General features: G+C 36.1%; 1 protein-coding gene across 4 annotated transcripts in view; it reads left to right on the plus strand.

Annotated features, from left to right (window-relative positions):
* Positions 1 to 26,607, plus strand: part of LOC123545205 (presenilin-2-like) — a 52,034-nt gene extending 25,427 nt beyond the window's left edge. For 3 of the 4 annotated variants that reach the window (XM_053537752.1, XM_053537754.1, XM_053537757.1), the window contains exons 4-12: positions 1,167 to 1,317; positions 7,563 to 7,630; positions 8,743 to 8,963; positions 12,197 to 12,295; positions 15,315 to 15,422; positions 15,818 to 15,847; positions 17,934 to 18,176; positions 20,364 to 20,476; positions 25,574 to 26,607. In XM_053537752.1, coding sequence (XP_053393727.1) covers positions 1,167 to 1,317; positions 7,563 to 7,630; positions 8,743 to 8,963; positions 12,197 to 12,295; positions 15,315 to 15,422; positions 15,818 to 15,847; positions 17,934 to 18,176; positions 20,364 to 20,476; positions 25,574 to 25,729 — 1,189 coding nt within the window. In that variant the 3' untranslated portion in view covers positions 25,730 to 26,607. The remainder of the gene's footprint in view (positions 1 to 1,166; positions 1,318 to 7,562; positions 7,631 to 8,742; positions 8,964 to 12,196; positions 12,296 to 15,314; positions 15,423 to 15,817; positions 15,848 to 17,933; positions 18,177 to 20,363; positions 20,477 to 25,573) is intronic. The other variant, XM_053537759.1, reaches the window with a different exon arrangement.
* Positions 26,608 to 26,673: the final 66 nt, after the last annotated feature.

The raw sequence follows: 26,673 nt of genomic DNA on the forward strand, positions 1-26,673 counted from the left end.
ATACTTGTGAATGGATCTCTATAAAAATTTGTCAGAATGTTCACCTTGATGATATCTAGGTCAAGTTTGAAACTGGGTCACGTGCCTTTAAAAACTAGGTCAGTAGATCAAATAATAAGAAAACCTTTTGACCTCTCTAGAGGCCATATTTTTCATGGGATCTGTATGAAAGTTGGTCTGAATGTTCATCTTGATGATATCTAGGTCAAGTTCGAAACTGGGTCACGTGCCGTCAAAAACTAGGTCAGTAGGTCAAATAATAGAAAAACCTTGTGACCTCTCTAAAGGCCATATTTTTCATGGGATCTGTATGAAAATTGGTCTGAGTGTTCATCTTGATGATATCTAGGTCGAGTTCGAAACAGGGTCATGTGCAGTCAAAAACTAGGTCAGTAGGTCTAAAAATAGAAAAACCTTGTGACCTCTCTAGAGGCCATACTTGTGAATGGATCTCTATAAAAATTGGTCAGAATGTTCACCTTGATGATATCTAGGTCAAGTTTGAATCTGGGTCACGTGCCTTAAAAAACTAGGTCAGTAGGTCAAATAATAAAAAACCTTTTGACCTCTCTAGAGGCCATACTTTTCATGGGATCTGTATGAAAGTTGGTCTGAATGTTCATCTTGATGATATCTAGGTCAAGTTTGAAACTGGGTCAACTGCGATCAAAAACTAGGTCAGTAGGTATAAAATTATTAAAATCTTTTGACCTCTCTAGAGGCCATATTTTTCATGAGATCTTCATGAAAATTAGTGAGAATGTTCACCTTGATGATATCTAGGTAAAGTTCAAAACAGGGTCACGTACCTTCGAAAACTAGGTCAATAGGTCAAATAATAGAAAAACCTTGTGACCTCTCTAGAGACCATATTTTTCAATGGATCTTCATGAAAATTGGTCAGAATTTTTATCTTGATAATATCTAGGTCAAGTTCAAAACTGGGTCACATGAGCTCAAAAACTAGGTCACAAATAATAGAAAAAAACAACTTCATACTCAAAACTGGGTCATGTGGGAAGAGGTGAGCGATTCAGGACCATCATGGTCCTCCTGTTTGTAATGGCTGGCTGTAAAGCCTGTTGTTAGTTGTCTGACTTGTACAGTTTGACAGTATTTTTTGTGTTTATTAAGTGACCATAATTTATTTTTATATTTTTTTTCAGCATATACACACCATTCCATGATGCAGATAAACCTGATACTGACACAGGCACCAAAGTATGGCAGTCACTTGCTAATGCTATGATCTTACTGGCCGTGGTCATAGTTATGACAATAATTCTTCTGCTTCTCTATAAATACAGGTGTTACAAGGTATGTTTATAAGGATCTTACTGGCCGTGGTCATAGTTATGACAATAATTCTTCTGCTTCTCTGTAAATACAGGTGTTACAAGGTATGTATATAAGGATCTTACAGATCTGCCTGACTTGGACAGAGTTTTCAGTCCATAGGGACGGTAGAGAATGGAAAACCAAGTGCTAGTGAGATTTTTTGTCTGCAGTGTTGCAAGGGTTGGAAAACACCTGTCTTAAACGGGCCTGTTAGATCATTTTTATACGCCCAAAGGGATGTATTATGTTATGACGCTGGTGTCCGTCCGTCCGTCCGTCTGTCCGTTAGCAATTTCATGTCCGCTCTGTAACTCTTGAACCCCTTGAAGGATTTCAAAGAAACTTGACACAAATGTTCACCACACCAAGACGACGTGCAGAGTGCTTGTTCTGGATGACTTGCTTCAAGGTCAAGGTCACACTTAGGGGTCAAAACTCATATCAGTTTGTTTCGTGTCCGCTCTGTAACTCTTGAACTGCTGGAAGGATTTCAAAGAAACTTGGCAGAAATGTTCACCACACTGAGACGACGTGCAGAGTGCATGTTCCGGATGACTCGCTTCAAGGTCAAGGTCACACTTAAGGGTCAAAGGTCATATATGACTTTGCTTTGTGTATATTGCAGTGCTCTTGTTAGCTCGACTATTCGAAGAATAGTCTAGCTATTCTACTCACCCTGGCATTGGCGTCGGCGTCACACCTTCGTTAAGTTTTTGCATGCAAGTACATACAGCTATCATTTAAAGGCATATAGCTTTGAAACTTATTTATTCTTTTTCTAGGTCAATTACCAACCTCACTGGGTCAAGTTCCATAACTCTAACATGTATTTTGAGCAAATTATGCCCCCTTTTGGACTTAGAAAATTCTGGTTAAAGTTTTACATGCAAGTTACTATCTCCAAAACTAATGTAGATATTGAATTGAAACTTCACAGTCATGTGCCTTCGGGGTTATAAAACTAGTTGATAGCACCAAGTCCCATAACTCTGACCTTCATTTTGGCCAAATTATGCCCCCTTTTGGACTTAGAAAATTCTGGTTAAAGTTTTGCGTGCAAGTACATACAGCTATTACTAAAAGGCATATAGATTTGAAACTAATTTTTTCTTTTTCTAGATCAATTACCTACCTCACTGGGTCAAGTCCCATAACTCTGACATGTATTTTGGCCAAATTATGTCCCCTTTTGGACTTAGAAAATTTTGGTTAAAGTTTTGCGTGCAAGTACATACAGCTATTACTAAAAGGCATATAGATTTGAAACTTACTTTTTCTTTTTCTAGATCAATTACCTACCTCACTGGGTCAAGTCCCATAACTCTGACATGTATTTTGGCCAAATTATGTCCCCTTTTGGACTTAGAAAATTCTGGTTAAAGTTTTGCGTGCAAGTACATACAGCTATTACTAAAAGGCATATAGATTTGAAACTTATTTTTTCTTTTTCTAAATCAATTACCTACCTCACTGGGTCAAGTCCCATAACTCTGACATGTATTTTGGCCAAATTATGTCCCCTTTTGGACTTAGAAAATCCTGGTTAAAGTTTTACATGCAAGTAACTATCTCCAAAACTACTACAGATATTAAATTGAAACCTCACACGTGTCTTCGAGGTTATAAAACTAGTTGATAGCACCAAGTCCCATAACTCTGACATGTATTTTGGGCAAATTATGCCCCCTTTTGGACTTAGAAAATCCTGGTTAAAGTTTTGCGTGCAAGTACATACAGCTATTACCAAAAGGCATATAGCTTTGAAACCTATTTATTTTTTTTCTAGGTCAATTACCAACCTCACTGGGTCAAGTTCCATAACTCTTAACATGTATTTTGAGCAAATTATTCCCCCTTTTAGACTTAGAAAATTCTGGTTAAAGTTTTACATGCAAGTTACTATCCCCAAAACTAATGCAGATATTGAACTGAAACTTAACATGTTTCTTCGGGGTTATAAAACTAGTTGATAACATCAAGTCCCATAACTCTGATATGTATTTTGGTCAAATTATGTCCCCTTTCTAACTTAAAACTCTTTTGATATTTCACATTTTGGGTAATAATTTCCTGCTTCTGTGACAATATTTCGAATAGTCCAGCTTGGCTGTCTTACGGACAGCTCTTGTTTTTATTTGGCAGATCTCTTTTTTGTTCACTTACAATAAATTTTTTTGAATTACTTCCCTTTTATGTTACTGTAAATAGCTTATTTTGAAAATTTTATTATTGGCTGTAGGGAAAAACCGAGACCACTTTTCTGTGGTACAACATGGATGGTACCTCCAATTTTTAGGTGTATTTTTACATACCTGTACCTGATAAGGATTTTTTTTGTGGACTTTGAATATTTTTTTTTGTGGACTTAGATTTGTTTTTTGAAGTTTTCCTTTTGTTGTTTGGGCTACAACAGTCAAGTTCTTTAAATTTTGCTCCCATCCTATGATGTAACCCTTCGGGCATATATTGCCCCGCTTGGCGGAGCTCTTGTTTCATGCCTATCTTTAACATGTGTTCAACATTTTCATAGATGCAAATGCAGTTAATGAGGTCATAATTACATTTTAATGAGGACATATAGCTTTTCTTTTCTTAGTAAACATTTTCAGCAACAGTAAGTCATGCACATTTTGTAGAGTTGTGTTCCTGAATTTGTTTTAGCTCATCTGAATATTATTCCAATCTGTCGAAAAACATGGCCTCTAGAGTTTGTGGTAAACCATGGCCTCTAGAGTGTGTGGTAAATTCACAGAAATGTTCCTTTTGTGGCAATCTAACTAGATTGTTCAAATAAATTTGATTTGTCAAAAAACATAGCAGTCAGAGGACTTGGTGACTTTTCGCTGCAGGTATACCCACAAGAACATGAAATAGAAAAATCTTCAAATGCCATCTACCTTCTTAGTATTTTCAGCTATGAGTTCATAAACCATTTATCCACGTTATTTCTATAATTAGTCAAATTATTCTTTCACTGTATGTCCGTGATAAGTTATAAACGTGTGTTTTGTACTTCTTTTATTTAACGTAGATGTTCACTTATGAAAAACAGTAAGTCAGCAGTTTTCTGAGCCCAAATCGAGGGCTTAGAGCGAAACTAGTCTGTTTGCTTCTATTTCTATATACGCTTAGACTAGTTTCGCTCTGAGCCCTCGAAATGCAGAATTATTATTAGACCTGTCAAACGTTGATTCAGTCAGTTTCTTATTTTTAGTTGTGTGGCCTGGTTAAGTAAAATGTTTAGGTCAGCTTTTCTCCTAAACTATCAAAGCTATTGCTTTGAAACTTGGAATACTTGTTCACCATCATAAGCTGACCCTGTATAGCAAGAAACATAACTCCATCTTGCTTTTTGCAAGATTTATGGCCCCTTTTGTACTTAGAAAATGTCAGATTTCTTGGTTAAGTTTTATGTTTAGGTCAGCTTTTCTCCTAAACTATCAAAGCTATTGCTTTGAAACTTGGAATACTTGTTCACCATCATAAACAGACCCTGTACATCAAGAAACTTAACTCCATCTTGCTTTTTGCAAGAATTATTGATTGCCCCTTTTGGACTTAGAAAATCAGTTTTCTTGGTTAAGTTTTATGTTTAGGTCAGCTTTTATCCTAAACTATAAAAGCTATTGCTTTAAAACTTGCAACACTTGTTCACCATCATAAGCTGACCCTGTACAGCAAGAAACATAACTCCATCCTGCTTTTTGCAAGATTTATGGCCCCTTTTGAACTTAGAAAATATCAGATTTCTTGGTTAAGTTTTATGTTTAGGTCAACTTTTTCTCTTAAACTATCAAAGCTATTGCTTTGAAACTTGCAACACTTGTTCACCATCATAAGCTGACCCTGTATAGCAAGCAACATAACTCCATCCTGCTTTTTGCAATAATTATTGCCCCTTTTGGACTTAGAAAATCATTTTCTTGGTTGAGTATTATGTTTAAGTCGACTTTTCTCATAAACTATCAAAGCTATTGCTTTAAAACTTGCAACAGTTTTTCACCATCATAAGTGGACACTGTACATCAAGAAACATAACTCTATCCTGCTTTTTGCAAGAATGATGGCCCTTTTTAGACTTAGATAATCGTGGGTAGGACAATATTTCTATTACACAAAAAAAATCAGATGAGCGTCAGCACCCGCAAGGCGGTGCTCTTGTTAGTTCTTATCATATCCTGTCCTTTAAGAATACTCTCCTCTAAAACTGTAATGCCCAAAAAACCTAGATATTTGGTATGTAGAATTGCCTAGTAAGTCTCAGCAAAATTTGTACAAATCATGCCCTTTTGCCATGTCATGTGATGCTTTCATTTTATTTAGACATATATGGAAAAAAAACTGTAAAAATATTCAGGTACTGCTGGCCCAATTCTAAAATTATTTCTTGCAAATTTGGGTGTCAAGGTCAATGCTACTATAATGGAATCACTTTTACTGAAAAAGAGAAACATTTTGTGGCTGAGAAATTGAATTTAAGCTGTAAGTCTTTGATCCTCATTTTCAGGCATATTGTCATAATAAAATTTTCACCAGACATTGATAATGCATATGTGATCATATGTTGCATACTTTACCTCCTGTGAGATGATGAATGTTTGCCTTTCTCATATCATGTGTTAAAATCAACTTTTAGACTACAAGCAACATGCACCCATTTGAGTCATTTGAGTGAAATAGGGCCATAATGGCCCTCCAGTTATGCCCCTTTTCTGAACTTTGCAATAGGAGAGATCGTGTTTGTACACAAATCCGTTGTATATTCTATTTTTAGAACTGATAAGACAAAGATCGGGTGGGCAGACGCCGAGCGTCCATGTTTTTTTGTTAACAGTGATGTTTTTCTAAGGGCTTAAACTTTCTTAAAATACAAATAATATCAATAATTTTTTGATCAATGGAAAGAATATAAAACAAGCAATTTATTGATAACTTTTAATCATTATTTCGAAATAAAATGGATTAATTATGAACGCTTAACTTACAGTGTTTTTTCTAAAAGTTTGGAGCATCGCTACGCCGCTATTAAAATCATATGTCATTTAAAACGGTTATTCATTTTCAAAAGATATTTGAATAAGAAAATATGAAAATCGTAAGCATTTCAAAACTTTTTGAATTTTTAAAATCCATAAATGAACGAAGAAGTTGTTAAGAATTGAAAATTCCGATCCCATACACAAACGATGTAAAACTATTTTGTTTTACCCACCACCAGATAAACAGGTGTTGATGCGTGACGTCAGGGCGATCACTCCTATATTATTCTGTCAAGGATTTTCAGGGGGCATAATCCATATGTCATGCAATGTTGATATCATGCTTGATGTTTGCCTATTTCAGTTGTTCAGTATTATATAGGAGATTGAATAGGGGTGTAACGATACATCGAACTATCGATGCATTGCGATGAGAAAATATACTATGGACATGGAGAAAGAAGGCTACATGTATTATACAGCAAACTGTTCGATAGGGCCCATCATTTAGTGCTGGTACACCTTAATCCGATCCGTTAATTTTCGTCTTTTTCGATGCTTTGGGATATTAAACATGTTGACATTCGCAACAAAATGGCCGATTCGTTTGAGTATACCTTGCATAGGTTTATTGTTTTACTTATTGTTCCAAAGCCAAGGAAGGCAAGAAATATTTAATGTTAGAATTATTTCTGTCCATTTCATTTATACAAACATCTCAATGTGTGTTAACAGCAATTATAAACAGTGCCGTCTCTTACACTGTGTAACAATGCCAGTTGGTAGCTTTACTGTATAAAATATGATGGCCGATAACTATTGCAATAGTAACCTGCAATAGAATAGTATCACAATAGTTTTTAAGCAATATCGATAGTATTGCAATAGTCAAAATTGGCCTCAATAGTCACCCCTAAGATTGACAAGCTAGAGTTAAACTATACTTGGTATATGAAAGAGGAATTTGGCTTAAAAAAAGGCTGAGGAATCGGAAAACATTGGCTTTCATCGTTTGTTAATGGCCTTGATAGAGATGAGATTAATATCCAATAATCACACTGTTGCTCATCTCTCTTTTCTGTTTGTCTGTCTGTGCACTCAGTACTGCAGAATCATGTAGGACCTCTTGTGGGTAGAATGAATAATATTATGTTTCTTTTACATAATATGTTAATCATATAACTTGTATGTTAATTATGGAAAAAGCTGTACAATATTAATACAGATATGTTTATTTTGAAACAGGTGATACATGGCTGGTTGATTTTGTCGTCACTTCTACTCCTGTTCCTGTTTGCGTATCTTTACCTGGGGTAAGTCTGTCCTAGTTTATCAGGGGTTAAATACAGTCTTGAGTAATAGCAGTTAAATTGAATTACCTGCAATTCAATAATCTCTACCCAAGGAAAGTTTAGTCCTCTTTGTCGAGCCCATATGCAGAAGCGAAGACATAGTTGTCCAAATGGCTGTTCAGTGTATGTGCATGCGTGCATCAGTCCGTGCGTGTGTCCAGATTTGTTTAGCCAGACCATAACTTTGACATGCATGTAGCAATCTTGATTATATTTGGCATGAATGCGCAAATTACAGGTTCCTATCTCAAAGGTCAAGGTCACAGTTGGAGGTCAAAGGTCATGTCAGATCTTGTCCAGCCCATAAATTGACATGCATTAAGGAATCTTGTTTATACATGTATTTGGCATGAATGTTAACCTCAGTGAGGAGTGTCATGCGTTTGTACAGTCCTAGCTGCACTGACAAAGTACTTTCATCTCTACCTTGTGTTTGTACAGTCCTAGCTGCACTGACAAAGTGCTTTCATCTCCACCTTGTGTTTGTACAGTCCTAGCTGCACTGACAAAGTGCTTTCATCTCCACCTTGTGTTTGTACAGTCCTAGCTGCACTGACAAAGTGCTTTCATCTCCACCTTGTGTTTGTACAGTCCTAGCTGCACAAACAAAGTGCTTTCATCTCCACCTTGTGTTTGTACAGTCCTAGCTGCACTGACAAAGTGCTTTCATCTCCACCTTGTGTATGTACAGTCCTAGCTGCACTGACAAAGTGCTTTCATCTCCACCTTGTGTATGTACAGTCCTAGCTGCACTGACAGTCCTAGCTGCACTGACAAAGTGCCTTCATCTCCACCTTGTGTATGTACAGTCCTAGCTGCTTTGACAAAGTGCTTTCATCTCCACCTTGTGTATGAGCACATCTCATAACATAAGAAACTTGAAATTCATGGAAAAAATGTTAAATGAATTGTAGATGCCAAGAATTTATTATTTTTGTCTAGCAATAAATTGGGTAAAACTTATATTATATAAGATATGTACATGTAACTTGACTTTAAAGTTAGTTCTGTCTAAGTAGCTGCTTATTAATGCTGAATTATTAATTAAGTTTTCCATTTCTTTATTTTTCCAGAGTAATTCTCCAAGCTTACAATGTGCCTATGGACTATATCACAGTTGCTTTACTCATGTGGAACTTTGGTGTGCTAGGGATGATGTGTATACACTGGAAGGGGCCACTACTCCTACAGCAAGGATATCTTATAACAATCTGTGCACTTATGTCCCTTGTCTTCATCAAATATCTACCAGACTGGACTCTCTGGGTGGTACTGGGAGTCATGGTGATATGGGGTAAATGGCATTTATGTCTTTTGTTCATATTTTTTCCCCAGGAAAGTATTGTGATTGTTTAATTTAAGAGAATAAGGAGAGCTATTCTCCTCAACCACTCTACCTCCCCTGCCCCCACAGTACATCTTTTCTTATACATTGAGAGAAAAATAATCTATACAATTTTACTATTGATTTAATTGTTTCCTGTCATTTTCTTGAATAGTTGAGCATGCTGCACTTCTGACAGCTCTTTCAAAAATTGTCTAACACATTCTTTTCCTGTTTGTAGGCAGTTTTTGTCTTCTTAAAAGGGTTGTGCTGATAACCCCAATGTTTGAGAGCTATAGTATATTTATGTAATCTTGGGATCTGTGTCTAATACTATAGGTCAAACACATCCAAGAAGACATGTTCGATCTTTCATACTTTTAATATTACCAGTTCATACAATACATTAACAGCATCATTCTTCCAACTACAGTACCAGTATACAAATCTCTGACAGATACCAAAACCTTTCAGGTCTGAAAATAAACATATTATACACATCCTAATACAATTACCAAATATCTTATTTGAACAAATACAGAAATTAATTAGAACAAATATGGTAATTCATCAAACCTATCATTGTCATTCTGTCCTTACTCATATACATTAAAATCTAGTCATTCGAGTATTACATATATTTCATAAAACATTAAAACATATTAAATTCATAGTATAGCGGTCTGAAACCTTAAAATTATACATGTAGATAACACAGCTGATCAATACATTTTTTTTAACCAAACACGTCAATGGACATTTTCAACACTTACTGATCTGATGGGACCAAACCCTCTGGAAACTATACACATCACACACCATGTCTCTCTCTGTCTGTGCTCCGGTTACTGTGAACAAACATTTCAGATTAAATACATGCTGGATTATGTTCAGTGACAGAAGAACAGATAATCGACCGCCATTTTCAAAATAATGGAAATATGTTTCGAAGCCGAAATTATAAATATGAGACCATAAACAAATCATTCCAGTCATTACAAATTACCTGTATCTACTTTACGAAAGGTACAATGTCTACATCTCACACTGCATGCCGAGTTTAGAAAACTCAGACACAAACATTCCACTGCTCTAAATAAAACATGTCTGACCTCTGTCAGCTATGGCGAAAGAATGACTTACAACAGGTATAAAACGACCACATGACTAATCACATGACCAAAGAGCGGGAATTAAAAATAACTACAAAATCGAAAGTAAAAGTAGAGAGACGACAAGCAGGAATTAATCGGAAAGAAATATGATTAGGTATTAACCGATAGTTAAAGAGAATTTCTATAGGTTTTTTCCTTTCATAGAATTTTTTCAAATTCACATATTTGGTAGGAAAATTTGTGCTGAAAACAATGAACAAATAAAAACTCTGGGTGACCAGGCTTGTTTTTGTGAAAAATTGTTTTGAACACTCCCACTGTTGCTGAAACTGTCAGCAATTTTTCAACATTTTCATAATTTTCTGAGCCCGCCCACTTAGCTCAGTAGGTAAGAGCGTTGGTCTACGGATCGCGGGGTCATGAGTTCGATCCTCGGGCGGGGCGTACGTTCTCCGTGACTATTTGATAAACGACATTGTGTCTGACATCATTAGTCCTCCACCTCTGATTCATGTGGGGAATTTGGCAGTTACTTGCGGAGAACAGGTTTGTACTGGTACAGAATCCAGGAATACTGGTTAGGTTAACTGCCCGCCATTACATAACTGAAATACTGTTGAAAAACGGCGTTAAACCCAAAACAAACAAACAAACATAATTTTCTGCTTTTTTTTTATAAATACCAACCAAAATATATATCAAGACAGCACAATAAGGTTTATTCTTTTTACAGATTTTATCATATACTTACTTGATATCATAGTCATATTTGTAATACTATATCCTTACAATTATGGGTACAAATGAAAAAATAAATCTTGTTTCATATTCACTTTTGTGAACTTTTTTCAATGAAAAATACCCATAGTGAAGAATATTTTTTTAAATTTTGAAAAAACTGTTTCATAGAATTTTTTCCTGTTTTTCTTACTTATAAATAATTGTATTGTGAGTATAAAAATATCTTAAAATACATGGGTCACCAGGCTAAATTTATGTTAAGACCGCTTGAATACAACACCTGTTCGGACGAAAAATGGCACGAACCTGACCAAATTGGTTACATGTAAATCTGCTAGAAGTTAAAAAAAGTTTTAAAAATTCTTAATTCTTTCTATAATTGAATACTAAATAATGTGAAAGGTGATATTGTCTTATCAGTACTAAGTCAATTGTCTTACATTATATTAACAACACTGTCTTTGTACTAAAATGCGATGTGAAAACACAACCACAAAAATGGCAAGATACCTGTCAGACATGATACTTGTCAATACAACATAAACCAGTATCAACATTTAATTACTGATAAAACTTATCAAAAATGTTATTTCATTTAAGTTTCTTCATATTTAAGATTGTCTGTCACATGTTTCAACAAACGTTGACTTCACTTCAGTTTTCCATAGAAAGTATCGGCTGCGCAGAAAGATGCGCATAAAAAACTACAGGAATTCCCTTTAATAAATATAATTGTAATAAATTCAACCCTGTTACATTTACTTTGGGTAACAATTATTCTTCAAAATGTTGAGCTTTAAAGCCCTTATATTGGAGCTTTATTTTGATCTTAAGATCAAGGTGGCGTTTGCATTTTGCAAAGCTACAAAGAAAAAACACTTCAAAATAAAGCATTGCATATGAAATCAAGGCCTTCCTGTGGCATATTGTCTGATTAACTACTATTTCTGATGTGCAGGAATTGAACAACAAAATATGGTTATCAGACTTTTTATCACAAGAAGGTTTAATTTTTATTTTAACATATTGATTGAAATACAATGAAAATTATGCTAAACTTTATTCACTTGAGTAGTAATGAACTGGATGTTATGAAGCAGTTTGACATCATAATTGACATCACAATGTTTTCTCGCTAGTTTACTTATCAGCTATTGTTTATCAAAGAATATACAATGTTTTACGTCTTTCATTGTTTAACTGACAAAACAGATCTAGCAGTGTTAGAATAAATCATTTAAGCACAATAATTAAAGCTTTAATTTTTTAAATCACAGTAAACTGTAAATACTCTGTACAATAAAGGTATGTTGTAATTATTGTTTTTTACCCATTTATTTGTTACAGATCTTGTAGCAGTGCTTTGTCCCAAAGGACCATTAAGAATGTTGGTAGAGACAGCACAAGAAAGAAGGGAACCAATTTTTCCTGCTCTTATTTATTCATGTAAGTTTTCAAGGAAAAAAGGGAACCAGTACTTCCAGCTCATATTTGTTCATTTAGATTTGATGCAATGTTGGGAATCAGTGTTTCCAGATTGAATCTTTTCATGTTAGTTCACAAGAAAGAAGGGAAGCAGTATTTCCTTATTTCTTTTTGTTTCAGAATTTAAATGTCTTTATAAACCCAATGACAATCTTATTGCCATGTGACAAAGTACTAGGAATAGAGATTCAGAAACACAGTTAAAAGTCTTAATTAAGCAGGACAGATGATTTATAACCAGTCCCGATATTAGCCATTGCAGCCGAATAAGAAAGGTACTGATGTTGGGGAAATGATTTTCATTTTCATGCCCCCAAACGTGGGCATATTAAAATTACACTGCCCGTCCGTCAGTCCATGCGTGCATGTGTGTGTGTATGTTAATTCTCTTCCAGGCTGTAACTCTGCCATCCATAAAGGGATTTTGAAATAACTTGGCATAAATGTTTACCATAATAAAACAAAATGTCATGCACAAAACCTAGACCCAAAGCTCCAAGTTCAAGGTCACACTTAGAGGTCAAAGGTTAAAAGGGTCTTTTTCGTGTCCAGTCTATAACTCTGCCATCCATGAAGGGATTTAGATATAACTTGGCATGAATGTTTACCATAATAAGACAACATGTCATGCGCAAGACTCAGATCCCTACCTCCAAGGTCAAGGTCACACTTAAAGGTTAAAGGTAATATGGTCTGTTTCTTTTCTGGTTCATAACTCTGCCATTCATCAAGGGATTTTGAAATAACTTGGCATAATGTTCTCCATAATGAGATGATGTGTCATGCTTAAGACGTAGACCCCTAGCTCCAAGGTCAAGGTCACACTTAGAAGTCATCTGTTTCTTGTCCGGTCCGTAACTGCCATTGATGCAGGGATTTTAAAATCACTTGGCATAAATGTTCCCTATAATGAGATGACATTGTCATGCTTAAGACCCAGACCCCTAGCTCTTAGTTCAAGGTCACTTTTAGAAGTCAAAGGTTAAAATGGTCTGTTTCTTGTCTGGTCTGTAACTCTGCCATTTATCAAGGGATTTGAAAATATTTTGACAAAATTGTTAACCATATTGAGAAGATGTGTTGCACTTATGACCTGGGTGTCTCGGTCAAGGTCAAGGTCAAGGTCACAAAATGATTCAAACCTTAACTATCCTGGCATATTTTGCGCAGACAACTGTAGCATTCATGGGCAAGCTTCGGGGGCATTTGTCAGCAATAGTGACAGCTCATTTGAATTAAAATTTTAATTTCATTTTGCCTAAAAAATTACAACAGATATGTTCTTAGCTTACTCGAAATGCTCATTGTGAGCTATTGTCCGGCATCCGTCCATCCACATTTTTCTTCAGATGACATCTCCCCTGAAACTACTGGTCAGAGTTGCATCAGACTTGGTCAGTATTATCCTTGCATAGTCCTTTATCAAGTTTGTTCAAATGTTTCAGCTTGGCCCCTTTTTGGGGGGCCACTGGAAATAGAAAAGCCATCTTAATGACTTCTTCTCATGAATTGCTTGATGGATCTTCAAGAAAATTATAGCATCATTATAAAGTTCTCTCCCAATTTTATTTAAATTGGGGCACTTGGCCCAATTTAAGGATAGCTAGAGCTAAAAGTAGAAAAACTTTAAAGAACTTCTTCCCATCAAATTGGGTCTGTAGCATCATTTTAAGGTTCTGTCCTGATTTTGTTCAAATTTGAGCACTTGTTCCCTTTAAGGGGCCTCTACAGTTAAAAATACCTTTAAAAATTTCTTATGAACCGCTAGATGGATCTTCATGAAACTTGGTCTGAGCATCATTGTAAGGTCCTTTCCCAATTTTGTTCAGATGGGGTTGTTGGGTTCCTTTTAGTAGAGGCCACCAAAGCTATAAATAGAAATACATTTAAACAGCCTATCCTCTTGGACTGGTTGATGGATCTTCATCAAACTTTGTCTTTAGCATCATTATAAGGTCCTCTCCCAGTTTTGTTCAAATGAGGGCACTTTGACCCTTTTAGGGGCAGCTAGAACAAAAAAGAAATACCTTTAATGACTTATTCTCATGAACGACGTCATGGATATTCATTAAATATGGTCTATATTGTGTTCAGATTGGGGTGCTTGGCCCTTTTTAGGGGTCAATAAAGCTAAATATAGAGATACCTTTAAATAACTTTCTCTCATGAACTGCTTGATAGATCTTCATTAAACATGGTCTGTAGCATCATTATAAGGTCTTCTCCCAAACTTGTTCAGTCGAGGAAACCGGCTCCTTTTAGGGTATAGTAATACCTTTCAACAACTTTTCTCATGAACAGCTTGATGGAACTTCATCAAACTTTGTGTGTGTCATCATTGTAAGGTCCTTTCCGATTTTATTCTATTCAAATGGGGGCACTTGAGTCCTTTTAGGGGTTGCAAGAGCTGAAACTAGAAATACCTTTATTTGACTTTTTCTCTTGAACTGTTTGATGGATCTCCATTAAACTTTGTCTGTAGCATCATTGTGAGGTCAACTCCCATGTGTATTCAAATGTGGACACTTGGCCCCTTTTTAGTGGCCCTTGAGCTAAATATAGAAATACGCTTAAACAACTTCTGCAGATAGTCATTATAAAAAAGACCTTCGAAACACCCTTTGCCCGTTCCAGTACTGTGTGTATTTTTTCCACCAATATTAAAGACCTAAGAAGTACCTAAGGTATATAGTGTTTTGACTGATTGTCATCTGTCACATTCTGCTAATTCATGTCATCAACTTCTACTGCCTCTAGAACTTTTGATACCTGGAGCATAATATGGTCCTCTTCCAAAGTTGCACACTCTCTAATATTCTGTTTAAGCTTTGAAACTCACATACAAAAGAAATGTATACATAAAAATTAAGATTGTCTCAACCCAGACAAAAAAGTTTATAATCATGGTGAAGAAAGCAGGATAAATATGACAAGTAGATGTAATAAAGCATTTAAATTCAAATGATTATGTTTATTACAGCTACAATCATGTGGCAGACAGTGCTCGGTGCTGATTCAGACCATCCAGAGGGGGAAGCTAAGAAGAAGAAGAAAAAGAAACAACAAAGGCCGTCTGAAGATAGTGATGGTAAGTTGTAAAATAAAAAAAAAAATGACCATAATTTTACTGAAACCATTTTTTTTTACCCTGAACAGAAGTGATTCCACAGTACATGTATGTGAGAAATTGATGAAGAAATAACTGGTCCAGTAAGGAAAGTACACGTCACAGGTACTTTATATATATAAACTGCAAATCTTATAGGAGATTGATAACTCTTAATTGCTCTTAATTTATAAATATTGGAGTTAGCCATTCCGCTTTTGGTAATAGCAGATGCTGTAGTGAAATTTAAACAATTTACCTTAACATACACTTTTATTAATTAAATAGCCACTAGTTGAAGAATTATAAAACATGATGTTCACAATAACATGGTCACTAAGGTAAATGATATCAAAAGGACTGACCAATCATTTCAGGAAAGTTGAGAACAACATTTTACAGTAACCGTAAGTCATCTGAAATATGATAAACCTCTACCGAACTAGTGTTTTTCTACATTATTATCTTAGAATCACATTTTCCTGACATATGACCCTTTTTCACCCCCTTTTCAGATATTCACTTTCAAATTTATATGAAAACTTTAAAAATTCTAGATATGAGCTCTTATGCTATCTTCCAAAAATGTTAAATTTAATGGAAGTTGGTTCCACTACGTTTTAACAGTTTTAGTGAGAATAGATACACTACAGGAATGTAATTTAGTGTTTATGATAAAACCTAGTCATATTACAGTTTCCTTTAACTATAACCAGCTATACATTGGTTGATTTATAACTATTTATTGCATGTAACTTAAGGTGCTAAACATGTTTTCAACTATTTTTCTAATCTGTGTTTTCCTGTGATTAAAGTTTCATCATCTGGTTCTGAGGTTATAAAATTGTATTTTTTTATGAAGGCTAGACTAAGAAAATGAGAAAAAACACTATACTGGTCAAAGTTATCAAAGAGTCAAGCAGTCGGATACTGAGTTTTGAGACTGGCCACTGATCTCAACTCTGTGACCTCTGAGACTGGTCACTGATCTCAACTCTGTGACCTCCGGGATTATATCAACTGTAACCTCTGAGACTGGTTACTGATCTCAACTCTGTGACCTCTGAGACTGGTCACTGATCTCAACTCAGTGACCTCCGAGATTATATCAACTGTGACCTCTGAGACTTGTTACTGATCTCAACTCTGTGAACACTGAGAACTCTGTGACCTCTGAGATATGTCAACTCTGTAACCTCAGAGACTTGTCACTGATCTCAACTTTGTAACCTGCGAGACTGGTCACTGATCTCAACTCTGTAACCTGCGAGACCGGTCACTGATCTCAACTTTGTAATCTCCTAGACTGGTCACTGATCTCAACTCTGTGACCTGCAAGATTATTTCAACTCTGTAACCTCTGAGACTGGCCACTGATCTCAACTCTGTGACCTCCGAGATTATGTCAACTCTTTAACCTCAGAGACTGGTCACTGATCTCAACTCTGTGACCTCCTAGATTATATCAACTCTGTAACCTCTGAGACTGGTCACTGATCTCAACTTTGTAACCTGCGAGACTGGTCACTGACCTCAACTCTGTAACCTGCGAGACTGGTCACTGACCTCAACTGTGTAACCTCCGAGACTGGTCACTGGTCTCAACTTTGTAACCTCCGAGACTGTTCACTGATCTGAACTTTGTTATCTCCTAGACTGGTCACTGATCTCAACTCTGTAACCTCCAAGATTAGTCACTGATCTCAACTCTTAACTTCCAAGACTGATGACTGATCTCAACTTTGTTACCTCCGAGGCTGCTCACGGATCTCAACTCTGTGACTTCCGAGATTATCTTAACTCTGTAACTTCCGAGACTGGTCACTGATGTCAACTTTGTAACCTTCAAGACTTGTCACTGAACTCAACTTTGTAACCTCCAACCGAGGATTTTCCTTTTTTTAAACTGAATTGATCATTGAATGAATTGGACATATCTGTATTCTGCTGCTTCTTTTACAGGCATATATGAATGCTTAGTTTTTTTATGCTAAAATTAATACAAAGAAAACAAATGAGCCACGCCATGAGAAAATTAACATAGTGCATATGCGACCAGTGACCAGCATGGATTCAGGCCACCCTGGTCATCTGCACAGTCTGGTCAGGTTCCATGCTGTTTGCTTTCAAAGCCTGTTGCAATTAGGAAAATCGTTAGCGAACAGCATGGATCCTGACTAGACTGCACGGATGACCAGGCTTGTCTGGATCCATGATGGACGCAAATGCACTATGTTGGTTTTCTCATGGCATGGCTCAAATGCTTTAAAATAAAACTTTATGTCTGTCCTCTTCAGAAGTGTTTACAAACAAATAGTATGAATATATCAAATGAAAAAAATACAAAGGTAAGTCATGAGAAAAATAAAAGATGATTAGTGCAATAGTTCTTTGAGCTCAGTCTTATCAAGACAAATTAATACATTTGGGGGGAAATATTCTAAGTAATGTTAAGATTAAAGTGAGTTAACTTGTAAATGTTTCAATTCATAGCTGTATTTGAGAATTCCCATGCTGCCAACAGTGATGCTGGTACTGATAGTGATGATGGTGGTTTTGCAAACAGAGCTCCAAGAACAAGAACGGGAAACATGTCAGACGCAAGTATCGACTCCACACAAGCACGAACAGCATTAAGTGCCCTTGGAAACTGGGATGGTACAAGGCAGAGAAGGGAAGAAAACAGAGAACATGAGAGCAGTCCGCAGACAGACAATGATGAGGAACAAGAAGAAAGTAAGCTTTCTAGGTTTTTCCTGAACTTGATATTATATTTTCATGTCAAGTAGACTTTTAACCCTTTCCCTGCTAAATTTCTAAAATGAACTTGTCCATCTTTCCCATTTACTGTTAAAAGGAGTGCTAACCAAAAAAGGTACTCACTGAATAGAGAACAGTGCAGATCATCTTTAATGCAAATAACGGTCTTTTCTTGCATATCAGACAGGGATTTCCAGTATTTTTACCGTTGCTTGAAAAATCCAAGATGATTCTCGTGCTGTAAATATATTACGAACAAAACATGTAGAAGATTTATGTAGTAATTTATATTTCATTAGCTCACCTGTCACGTAGTGACAAGGAGACCTTTTGTGAATGTCCTTCATCCCGGCATGTCAGTCGTCTGTCCACAATTTCTTGTGAACACGATAGAGACCACATTTTGCAGTTGATTTTCATCAAACTTGCACACAACCTGTATTGGCATAATATCTAGGTTCCTTTCGAAAACTGGCCAGATCCCATCATGATTTCCAGAGTAATGGCCCCGTAAAGGACCAAAATTTGCTATTTTGGCTTGTGAACACAATAGAGACCACATGTTACAATCGATTTTAATCAAATGTGCACACAACTTGTTTTTGCATAATATCTCGGTTCCTTTCAAAAACTGGCCAGATCCCATAATGGGTTCCAGAGTTATGGCCTCTTAGAGGGCCAAAATTTGCTATTTTGCCTTGTGAACACTATACAGACCACATTTTGCAATCGATTTTAATCAAACTTTCACACAGCTTGTATCAGCATAATATCTCAGTTCTTTTCGAAAACTGGTCAGATCTCTTCATGGGTTCCAGAGTTATGGCTATTTGTAGTTATTTGCTATTTTGGCTTTTGCAGCCATATAGAGACTTCATTTATGGTTTGATTTGATACAGACTTGCAAGATATCTTAAACAACAATAGATCTTGGATTCCATGATAAATCCTTCAGAACCCATCATATTTATTTTATTTATTTATTTTGTTGGGTTTAACGTCGCACCGACACAATTTTAGGTCATATGGCGACTTTCCAGCTTCAATGGTGGAGGAAGACCCCAGGTGCCCCTCCGTGCACAATTTCATCATGAGCGGGCACCTGGGTAGAACCACCGACCTTCCGTAAGGCAGCTGGATGGCTTCCTCACGTGAAGAATTCTACACACCAAATGAGGTTTCGAACCCACATCGATGAGGGGCAAATGGTTTGAAGTCAACGACTCTAACCACTCGGCCACGGAGGGCCCTGAGAAACCATCATAGGTTCCGGGGTTAATGCCCCTAATTGACCCCTGAGAGAGGGGTAATTTTTACCTTGTGAACACGACAGAAGTGACATTTTACATTTGATTTTAACGACACTTACATACAACTTAAGTAACAATAGGATCTCGATTCCTTTTGAAAACCGGCTAGATTCCGTCATGGGTTCTAAAGTTAATAACTTATGGCCCCTGAAACACAAAATTTTTTTTTTGGCTGTTCCAGCTATATAGGGGTTTCATTTATGCTTTCATTTGACACAAACTTGCACAGAATGTTTATCTTGATGATCCTCGAAACTGGGTCATTTGGGATCAAAAACAAGGTCTACAGGTCAAATCTAAGGAAAAGCTTGTTAACACCCTAGAGGCCACATTTATGACCTTATCATCATAAAACTTAGAATGTTTATTTTGATGATATCTATGGCAAATTCAAAGCTAGGTCACCTGGTCAAATCAAAGGAAAAGCTTGTTAACAATCTTGAAGCAACATTTATGACTCTATCTTCATGAAACTTGGTCAGAATGTTTATCTTGATGATTACTAGACCAAGTTCTAAACTTGGTTATGTGGGGTCAGAAACTAGGTCACCTGCTGAAATCAAAGGAAAAGCTTGTTAACACTCTAGAAGTCATATTTATGACCTTATCTTCATGAGTCCCTACATGCTGGATGCAACATACCGGTATGTATATATAGGTAGATGTATCCACTATACATTTGACTATCTAAGAGTGAGTTAAAGTAGCCCTTAGCATATGGACAAACATTAAAAAATTATTGATAAGAAAGCTAGTTACTAAGTTGAAATTTTGGGTTAATTGGCACTAATACTACTCCATATTATAACACAGTATTTACTCCATATTAAACACACAATTTTTTTTTCAACAGGAGGTATAAAGCTGGGTCTAGGAGATTTTATATTTTATGGTGTATTGGTTGGCAAAGCGTCATCATATGGAGATTGGAACACAACACTTGCTTGTTTTGTTGCTATTCTTATTGTGAGTATGCTTAGAAGTTAACTGTATCCATCCTGTGTACATCAGAGTATACATAAGCTATTGTAAACCTAGATATTTATTGTAGGATTCAGGTATAAGGTCTACTTCACAGATCTCAAGTACTTATGCATGTAATAGAAATATAATTTCATTTAATATGAATATGACTAATTCCCGATATAATTGACTTTTTGAATTATTTATCTGACTTAATTGCTTTTTAGCTCACCTGAGCACGAAGTGCTCAAAGGTGAGCTTTTGTGATCGCCCTGTGTCCGTCATCAGTCCGTCCGACTTGATTGTTAACACTCTAAAGGTCACAATTTGGGCCCAATCTTAATGAATCTTGGTCGGAATGTTACTGTCAATTAAATCTTGGACAAGTTCGATATTGGGTCATCTGGGGTAAAAAACTAGGTCACCAGGTCAAATCAAAGGAAAAGCTTGTTAACACTCCAGAGGCCACATTTACGACTATATCTTAATGAAACTTGGTCAGAATGTTAATCTTGATGATCTTCAGTTCAGTTTCAAGTCTGGGTCAGGTGAGGTCAAAAACTAGGTCACCAGGTCAAATCAGAGGAAAAGCTGGTTAACACTCTAGAGGCCACATTCATGACCATATCTTGCTGATCTTAAGGTAAAGTTTAAATCTGGGTCAGGTGAGGTCAGAAACTAGGTCACTGGGTCAAATCAAAGGAAAAGCTAGTTAACACTCTAGAGGTCACATTTATGACTGTATCTTCATGAAACTTGGTCAGAATGTTATTCTTGATGAAGTTTAGGTCAGTTTCAATCTGAGTCAGGTGGGGTCAGAAACTAGGTCACCAAGTCAAATCAAAGGAAAAGCTAGTTAACACTCTAGAGGCCACATTCATGACCATATCTTAATGAAACTTGGTCAGAATGATAATCTTGATGATCTTTAGTTAAAGTTTAAATCTGATTTAGGTGGGGTCTAAAACTAGTTCACCAGGTCAAATGAAATGAAAAGCTTGTTAACAATCTAGAGGCCACATTTATGAAAATATCTCTATGAAACTTGGTCAGAATGTTAACCTTGATGATCTTTAGGTCAAGTTCAAATCTAGGTCAAGTGGATTCAGAAACTAGGTCACCAGGTCAAAAATAAGGTAAAGCTTGTTAACACTCTCGAGGCCACATTTATTACCATACTGTAATAAAATTTGGCCAGAATGATAATCTTGATGATCTTTAGGTCAAGTTCAAATCTGGGTCAGTTAGGGTCAAAAACTAGGTCACCAGGTCAAATCAAAGGAAAAGCTAGTTAACACTATAGAGGCCACAGTTATGACTGTATCTTCATAAAACTTGGTCAGAATGTTAACCTTGATGGTCTTTAGGTCAAGTTCGAATCTTAGTCATGAGGAATGTAACCTACTGACCTACTTTTTAGCTCACATGTCACAAAGTGACAATGTGAGCTTTTGTGATCGCGCAGCGTCCGTCGTCCGTCCATGCGTCCGTAAAAGTTTGCTTGTGACCGCTCTAGAGATCACATTTTTCATGGGATCTTTATGAAAGTTGGTCAGAATGTTTATCTTGATGATATCTAGTTCAGATTCGAAACTGGGTCAACTGCGATCAAAAACTAGGTCAGTAGGTCTAAAAATAGAAAAACCTTGTGACCTCTCTAGAGGCCATACTTTTCAATGGATCTTCATGAAAGTTATTCAGAATGTTCGCCTTGATGATATCTAGGTCAAGTTTGAAACCGGGTCACGTGCCATCAAAAACTAGGTCAGTAGGTCAAATAATAAAAAAACCTTGTGACCTCTCTAGAGGCCACATTTTTCATGGGATCTGTATGAAAGTTGGTCAGAATGTTGATCTTGATGATATCTAGGTCAAGTTCGAAACTGGGTCAACTGCGATCAAAAACTAGGCCAGTAGGTCTAAAAATAGAAAAACCTTATGACCTCTCTAGAGGCCATACTTGTGAATGGATCTTCATGAAAATTGGTCAGAATGTTCACCTTGATGATATCTAGGTCAAGTTCGAAATTGGGTCACATGCCTCAATAACTAGGTCAGTAGGTCAAATAATAAAAGAACCTTGTGACCTCTCTAGAGGCCATATTTTTCATGGGATCTGTATGAAAATAGGTTAGAATTTTTACCTTGATGATATCTAGGTCAAGTTCGAAACTGGATCAAGTGCGGTCAAAAACTAGGTCAGTAGGTCTAAAAATAGAAAAACCTTGTGACCTCTCTAGAGGCCATACTTTTCAATGGATCTTCATGAAAATAAGTCAGAATGTTCACCTTGATGATATCTAGGTCAGGTTCGAAACTTGGTCACGTGTTATCAATAACTAGGTCAGTAGGTCAAATAATAAAAAAACCTTGTGACCTCTCTAGAGGCCATATTTTTCATGGGATCTGTATGAAAGTTGGTCTGAATGTTCATCTTGATGATATCTAGGGTAAGTTTGACACTGGGTCAACTGCAGTCAAAAACTAGGTCAGTAGGTCTAAAAATAGAAAAACCTTGTGACCTCTCTAGAGGCCATACTTTTGGATGGATCTTCATGAAAATTGGTCAGAATGTTCACCTTGATGATATCTAGGTCAAGTTCGAAACTTGGTCACGTGCCATCAATAACTAGGTCAGTAGGTCAAATAATAAAAAATCTTGCGACCTCCCTAGAGGCCATATTTTTCAATGGATCTTCATGAAAATTGGTTAGAATTTTTATCTTAATGATATCTAGGTCAGATTCAACACTGGGTCACATGAGCTCAAAAACTAGGTCACAATGTCAAATAATAGAAAAAAACGACATCATACTCGGTTTAAAACTGGGTCATGTGGGGACAGGTGAGCGATTCAGGACCATCATGGTCCTCTTGTTTGTTTTTAGCTCACCTGTCACGAAGTGACAAGGTGAGCTATTGTGAGTGACCACTTGATGTGCGTCATGTGTCCGTCATGCATCAACAATGTCTAAAAAAATCTTCTTGAAAACCACTGGGCAGAATTACACCAAACTTCAAAGGAATTATTCAAAGAATTGAATTCCATGCAGAACTCTGGTTGCCATGGCAATCGAAAGGAAAAACTTTAAAAATCTTCTTGTCCAAAACCACAGGGCTTAGGGCTTTTATATCTGGTATGTAGCATCATCTAGTGGTCCTCTACCAAAATTGTTCAAATTATCCCCCTAGGGTCAAATATGGCCCCGCCCCGGGGATCACATAGTTTATATAGACTTATATAGGAAAAAAAGTTTAAAAATCTTCTTGTCTGAAACCACATTACATAAACCTTTGATATTTTGTTTGTAGCTTTGTCTTATGGTCCTAAACCAAAATTATTCAAATTGTACCCCTGGGATGAAAAGAGGCCCTGCCTTGGGGGTCCCATGTTTTATATAGGAAAAAAACTTTAAAAATCTTCTTGTCTGAAACCACATGACCTAGGCTTTTGATATTTGGTAAGATGCATTGCCTAATAGTACTCTACCAAAATTGTTCAAATTATGCCGCTGGGGTTAAAAAAGGCCCCACCCCGGGGTCACTTAATTATTATATGAGTTATATAGAAAAAATACTTGAAAAATTATCTGATCCTATTTCCAAGACTGTTTAATAATAATTACCTGATGACCCTAAGTATTATGATGCCACTTGACTGTGGCCTTGACCTGCTGACCTACTTTCTTGTTTTTTAGCTGGACTATTCAAAGAATAAGTAGAGTTATCCTACTCTCCACGGCATCAGCGTCACACCCTGGTTAAGTTTTTCGTACCAGTCCACATTTTTACAAAGTCTTTTGAGATAAAGCTTTGAAACTTTCAACACTTGTTTACCATCACCAAGTCCAGTTATAGGCAAGAGTACATAACTCTCTCAAGCATTTTGACTGAATTATGGCCCCTTTTGACTTAGAAATCTTGGTTAAGTTTTTCATACCAGTCTACATTTTGACAGTCTTTTGAGATAAAACTTTGAAACTTTCAACACTTTTTTTCCATCACCATGTCCAGTTTTAGGCAAGAGTACATAACTACATCAAGCATTTTGGCTGAATTATGGCCCCTTTTGACATAGAAATCTTGGTTAAGTTTTTCGTACCAGTTTATATTTTGTGTAAAGTGTTTGACATATGGCTTTGAAACTTTTATAACTTGTTCAGTGTAATAGTCTCTATCAATAGGCAAGAGTACATAACTCTGTCTTTTTTTTTGGCTGAATTATGGCCCTTTTTGAACTTGGAAATTGGTTCTGTTTTGTATATGTCCATGTTTGTAGAGACTATTTGACATATGGCTTTTAAACTTTAAACACTTGTTTATCATTATGATTTCCATCTGTAGGCAAGAGTACATAACTCCGACAACTATTTTGGCTGAATTATGGCCCTTTTTGGACTTCGAAATTTGTTCAGTTTTTCTTACAAGTCAGCCTTTTGTCAAAACTATTTGAACTGTGGCTTTGAAACTTTTAAAACTAGTTTATCAACATGATTTCCATCTGTAGGCAAGAGTTTTGACTGAATTATGGCCCTTTTTGGACTTGGAAATTAGTTAAATTTTTCATACAAGTCAATATTTTGCCTAACATATAACTTAACAAATTTGCCATCATGGTCACACATTGCCATTTAGTGCAAGACTAATCGAAATCCACAAATACAGGAACATTTTTTGTTTAATCCATTTTTTCTTTTGTCTGAAAATCTATGGAAAAATTTTGACCCCATTCTTCAAATAGTCGAGCGCGCTGTCATCCGACAGCTCTTGTTAAGATACAGCCTTGAAATTTGGATGACATGTACAGTTTTGCACACAGATCATGAAACTGAATTGCATTGACTATGAATGTGACCTACTGACTTCCTTAATATTTTAGCATCAGTTTGACATTTGAAACGTGTTGCTCATATTACTCAGGTGAGCGGTTCAGGGTCATGTTTAAGATACAGCCTTGAAATTTGGATGACATGTACAGTTTTGCACACCGATCTTAAAACTGACTTCAGTGACCACAAATGTGACCTACTGACCTACTTTCTTCAGGTGAGCGATACAAGGCCTTCTTGTTTACATTTAAATCTTAAACATATTTTTCAGGGTCTGTGTTTTACGTTGCTGCTCCTTGCCATATTTAGGAAAGCCTTACCAGCACTGCCGATTTCAATTACATTTGGACTGGTATTCAATTTTGCAACAAGTGAATTAGTTAAACCTTACATGGACAGGCTAGCTAGTGAACAAGTCTACATTTGATCAAGAATTTTGGAGAACATATTTTCAGAGACATCCTTTAGTTAAGAATTTTATTGTTTCCAAAAAATTGCTTAGTTGGGCCATCTGTTAGGAATGGTGTATATTTGTAAGGATTAAACAGGCAGTTGCCAATTCCACTGAGAAAGTGTAATTGTCTTTCAAAAAAGGCATATAATAGAAGCAATGAAATACATAGAAATTTTGTTTTATTTTTCTTGATTGATGAATTATTGTGATAATCTTCAAGAATATTGACATTTACCATGAATGGCAGGTATCCCTTCTCTTATTTATCTGAAACTATTAAGTACTAGTAGTGACTGGTATGCTTTCTCTCTGTGATAATCTGGAGTCATGACTTATGAAAGTGCTCCAGTTTTTCAACACAGATTGGTGCCCATTAAACAGGTACACCTGTTACTGTTTCATTGGAAGCCCTATACATAAAAACATAAATGCTCTTAATATAGTGAATGGGCTTCACAAGTGGAAATCCAGAAAAATGATGTTTCAACTTTAGTAACTAAAAAAGTTACTTTTTAAGTTCGTTGGTCTATCAGAGAAGTAGTGAAATATTTAAAGCTCTTTGGTTCCTTACTATCTTTAAAAAACAAACTTGCTTATTCCATGCACTGTTTATCTTTTGTGAATTCATTGTGAATTTATGCATTCTGTTTTTAATAGTTGCCAATGTATAGCTTAAGGAAGCACATGTTTAAAATTACATTTGGATTTTTAATGTCTCTAATGTGGACCACAGTTAATGAGATTCCTTTAATATTATTTATAATTGTCTTTTTCATGTTTTATATGTCAAAACCTTTCAAATTAACGGATTGCTTTACTAATAAATTCTTAAATAAAAATAGATTTCTGAATTGTAAACTTGGTCTTAAGTTTGCCTATACCAGATTCTAAAATCAGATGGTTTTGCAGAAATAGCA

The sequence above is a fragment of the Mercenaria mercenaria genome, chromosome 1, assembly GCF_021730395.1.
Source record: "Mercenaria mercenaria strain notata chromosome 1, MADL_Memer_1, whole genome shotgun sequence".
Taxonomy (NCBI): domain Eukaryota; kingdom Metazoa; phylum Mollusca; class Bivalvia; order Venerida; family Veneridae; genus Mercenaria; species Mercenaria mercenaria.